At 41.1% G+C, this 4,158-nt stretch overlaps 1 protein-coding gene across 1 annotated transcript; it reads left to right on the top strand.

Moving 5' to 3' along the window:
- The first annotated feature begins 1,049 nt into the window (after positions 1-1,049).
- On the top strand, positions 1,050-2,609 carry LOC135699337 (tetratricopeptide repeat protein 36 homolog). The gene is made up of 3 exons (XM_065219583.1): positions 1,050-1,223; positions 1,418-1,609; positions 2,234-2,609. Exons 1-3 carry the CDS (start codon positions 1,091-1,093, stop codon positions 2,473-2,475), a joined length of 567 nt encoding a protein of 188 aa, XP_065075655.1. The 5' UTR covers positions 1,050-1,090; the 3' UTR covers positions 2,476-2,609.
- The last annotated feature ends 1,549 nt before the right edge of the window (positions 2,610-4,158 follow it).

Below are 4,158 nucleotides of genomic sequence, written 5' to 3'. Positions count from 1 at the left end.
CACTGCACTCTTCGCAACAATGAACGATTATCGACCATTCAATTAATCAATTAGAAAAACTGCTTTTCTGATCATCTTGCGTGTAAGGTCACATAGCATCACGCTAACCATAGTTAGTGCTTTACTTCACCTAATGAAATAATTGAAACTGGCATTAGAAGGGAAAACAAACTACAGACATAAGTCATCGCACCGAGAAACAAATTATGGCTATGCAAAGAACGCTATAAACGACCACGCTTCGTAGCCATAAAAGCACCCACAAGTGTTCGATGTTTTTCTGATCGACGCATGTTCTTGACCGACCATTCTCCGCTTGAAAACCGGATTTCGTTTTTCATGATAACGAACGACCATACCTGTTGACCAGCCAGCTCAGAATAGAGTGCTGAGGATGGTTCTTGATCGTCCTTTCGACACTAGAATAACAAATTTACATGAAGAGGCAGGCATTGCCAAAATAGATTCCAAAATTAACGAAATTAAGACTAAATTTGTACAAAAATGTAATTTATCAGAACATGCTTTGATAAGCAATTTGTATATAGTAGGTTAGGTGTATATAGTAGTTGTAGGTTAGTTGTAGTTGTAAATAGTAGTTATAAGTAGTCTCCTTTTTCCAATTCAAATCAAACCAATCCCACCAAGGTGGTCATACTTTAAAATAGACCTGATAGGACTAGGAACTGTAAATAATAATTAAAATCTCAAATGTACTAAAGCTGAAAAGACGCATCTGTGTCACTTAAAAAAAAAATTCATACATGTCAACCACACAATCACAAGAAATAAAGATCATTTAAATGGCAAAAAAAAAAAAAAATGTTGAACAGCCATTAAGGTACCTGCCTCCCACAAACAAACACAAGCATGTTTGTTTCGCTTCAAGAGAAACTTGTTTTTGTTTTGATTTCTCTGCGTCATCGACAGCTTGACAACCACGGCCGGGACCGGCTTCAGTCTGACTATGCAAATCTCGTTTTTTTTTACATTACTGAATTCCAATGGAGACTTCTAAACAAAACCGGATAAGGAAGTTCCTCCAGCCAGTTGCCTGGCAGTAGTTGTCGAGTAGAGATCGAAGCAGAGCATGGCTACCTTAAACCGCGATTGCTTGAGTGAGCACGATCGGCAGGTGCTGGAATCGATTTTCAACCCATCGCAAATCGGTGGCGAAGAACTGCTGTATACTGGGAAGGAGGAGTTTCCAGAAGATTTGCAAGGTAATTTAATATAAGTAACGACTTTAGTACTGCGAAAAAACGATCATAACAACTAATCGTAATTACACATGTGCAATCGATGTTTTGAAAGTGATAAATTGATTTATTGAGGTATTAAGTATAACGCAACAGTTCTTATGACCGTAGCATATCGAAACATAAAACCATAGATTGAACTGCAAAATCTTCGTCAGACCTTGCCGAACCGGACAACCCGCACATCCAGCAATCGAAGAAGCTTGAAATCGATGCAATCGAACTGGCCGAGAGTGGAAAGCTTAAGGATGCCGTCGATCTGTTCAGCAAAAGCATAGACGCAGCGCCGGAACGCCCTGCACCGTGGAACAATCGAGCTCAAGTGTACCGCTATCTTGGCAATGAGAAAGGTAAGTTCACAGCCTCTAGTGGTGGCTGGCCGAACTAGCAAGCAAGTTTTCCTCTACACGGCCGTTGAATCCAACTCAAATTTGAGTTCCTTCCGGAAACGCAGGTCAGTCATAGACCGACAGAATAAGTAACTCACGGACTGAGTCACATTTACTCACTTTTTTAGCATACTATAATCCCCTATGCAAAATGTCACTCAAATTTCTAAAAGCGTAAGTTTTTAATATAATAATTTAATAAATTTGAGTGAAGTTTTGTATGGGGAATTATGACATGCTTAAAAATTGAATAGATGTAACACAGTCGGTGTGTTATTTTTTCTGTCCGTGTGGACTGAGTTATTTTTCCTCGATTTTCCTCAAAAAAATGCTCGAGTTGATGAAAATTGAAGAAAATTTTATTTGGTCTACGATTATTCTCGCAGATGACAATTTTTTTCTTTTTACCCTATAATCACGTAAATATCGACGGATAATCGATGAAAAGTTTACTCAATCTATAAAAGGCGTGCATTTTCACGAATTTGTGATAATGAAACACAAATTTGAGTTGGATTCATCGGCCGTGTGCAGCGCCTTTTAAATCGTACCGCTGCCAACATAATCAATCCCTGCTGCTTACAGCTGCACTGGAAGACATCGAACAGGCGTTGAAGCTTTCGAATCGTTCCGGGCGGACTGGCTGTCGGGCGCTTTGCCAGCGCGGTGTACTGCGAAGGAAGAATAAGGACACGGATGGGGCACGGGAGGACTTTGAGGCGGCGGCAAAGCTGGGAAGTCAATTTGCCCGGACGCAACTGATTGAACTGAATCCATACGCGGCGCTGTGCAACCAGATGCTGCGGGAGGTGATGAAGGTAACGTAAGGCGAAACTGAACTGCTTTTTTAGGGGGCCGATCCATATGGAACATCTGGACAGTGGCACATTGGGTGCGTCTCTTGTCATCTGAATGAATCGACAGAAAATGCTATAAATGATATAAGAAGGGAAGAGTTGTTATTTGTTTTAAAATGTTTTGATGATATGTATTGAATGTTTAGAATTAATGGATTTGTAAATGATGATCATGAATAAATTAATTTATGGCACACCAAGATAACAGTCGTAGAATATTGGTTTAATAGTTTCGCCCACTGCTGCATCAAATCATTTCAGCATGATTCTTGGGTCTCCTAAGAATTCGCTTGGAAATCTCATCAGAATTCGTTTGTAATACACCTTAAATTTACTTCGGATTTACGTTCAGAACCTCCATCGAATTCGCCTCATAATTCTCCTGAACTTATAGCCAGAACTGTTTTGGAATTTGCTTCAGAAATCTCTTAAAATTCACCTGTATCTGTACCTGTACCTCACAATTCCTAGGCATTATTCCTAGACATTCATTTAGTTTTCTCCTCTTCTCTGGTGGAATCATGCTTCGATCTCCCGTTGAATTTTTACTCAGCATTCAATTGGAATGCTCTCAGAATTCCTTTGGAGTATTTTTTAAACTAGTTCGTTATTTACTAGGCTCAGTCGAGTGTGACGCTGTGCGGAGCCAAAAACCCGTAGTTTTTTTAATTAACATTTTAAACAGCAGTAATCTACCAATTACACGTGGTGGGCTCGAGGTTAATGGGTAACCATTTCTATTTGAAGGAGGAAACAAGTATCTGAAGCCTCCTTCAGATACTACTCTCGAACGGTTGATCAAATGCTGGCTGGACAGGGGCAAGTAGCACAGAAACAGGTGGATAATAAGACAGGGACACAATGGCTGGAAAATGTGTGGAAAGGAGGAGATGGTCACCTCAAACTCTAACATCAGACAAACAAAGGAATTCGTAGATCGCCTGCATGTAGGGAAGATCACGGGTTCACGGAAGGGTTGTCTACCTCGGGCCACTAGGGTATCCAACAGACGTGCTCTGGAGGCGTCATTACCCGGGCAATACTAAACTGCGTGATCGATGTCATCATAACCGGTTCTGCACCTACAACATATATTGATGTCAACGAGATTTATTCTGTAGTGATGTGCGTCTAGCGAGTAGTGGTTGGACATAAGTCTTGATATCACGCGAATGAAGCCCCGACTTACATCCAGACCTTTGAACCACGCTCTCGAAGAAACGTTTGGAGTAATGGAATTTAACCACCTCCCAAGAGAATTACTTGTCCTATTGTGTTGTCAACTTAGAAGAGAACTCTGACGTACGGAAAAAATCATCATGTGAATTCTTCTATCATAAATCTCGCCTTGTTGTGCGCCCACCTTTGCGAGAGAGTCTGCCTTCTCATTGCCTGGGATTGAGCAATGTGAGGGAACCCATACAAAGGTAATCCTATATGATCTTTCGACCAGCAAACTCATCTGCTCTCTTTCCTTTGAAAGGAAATAAGATGAGTGCCTACCTTGTTTCATCGACCTCAATCGAACTGAGACTATCCCAGAAGATGAAGTAATGGTCTGTGGGCATGTCGGATATCATCCCCAATGCGAAGTTGATTGCTGCTAGCTCAGCAGCATAAACGGAATAAGGTTCCTGAAGTTTCCGGAAGGCG

Source organism: Ochlerotatus camptorhynchus, unplaced genomic scaffold (genome assembly GCF_037179485.1).
Source record: "Ochlerotatus camptorhynchus isolate MF236.1 unplaced genomic scaffold, CSIRO-AGI_Acam_v1.1 ptg000107l, whole genome shotgun sequence".
NCBI classification, from domain to species: Eukaryota; Metazoa; Arthropoda; class Insecta; order Diptera; family Culicidae; genus Ochlerotatus; species Ochlerotatus camptorhynchus.
Note: the sequence above shows the minus strand (reverse complement) of the source record. Positions and strands in the feature narration are given on the sequence as shown.

Bases quoted from the DNA above. Each gene is read 5' to 3' on its own strand.
- LOC135699337 (XM_065219583.1), top strand. From the start codon at position 1,091: ATGGCTACCTTAAACCGCGATTGCTTGAGTGAGCACGATCGGCAGGTG. The intron at 1,224-1,417 runs GTAATTTAATAT...AATCTTCGTCAG, and splicing joins GTTTCCAGAAGATTTGCAAG to ACCTTGCCGAACCGGACAAC. The intron at 1,610-2,233 runs GTAAGTTCACAG...TGCTGCTTACAG, and splicing joins CTATCTTGGCAATGAGAAAG to CTGCACTGGAAGACATCGAA.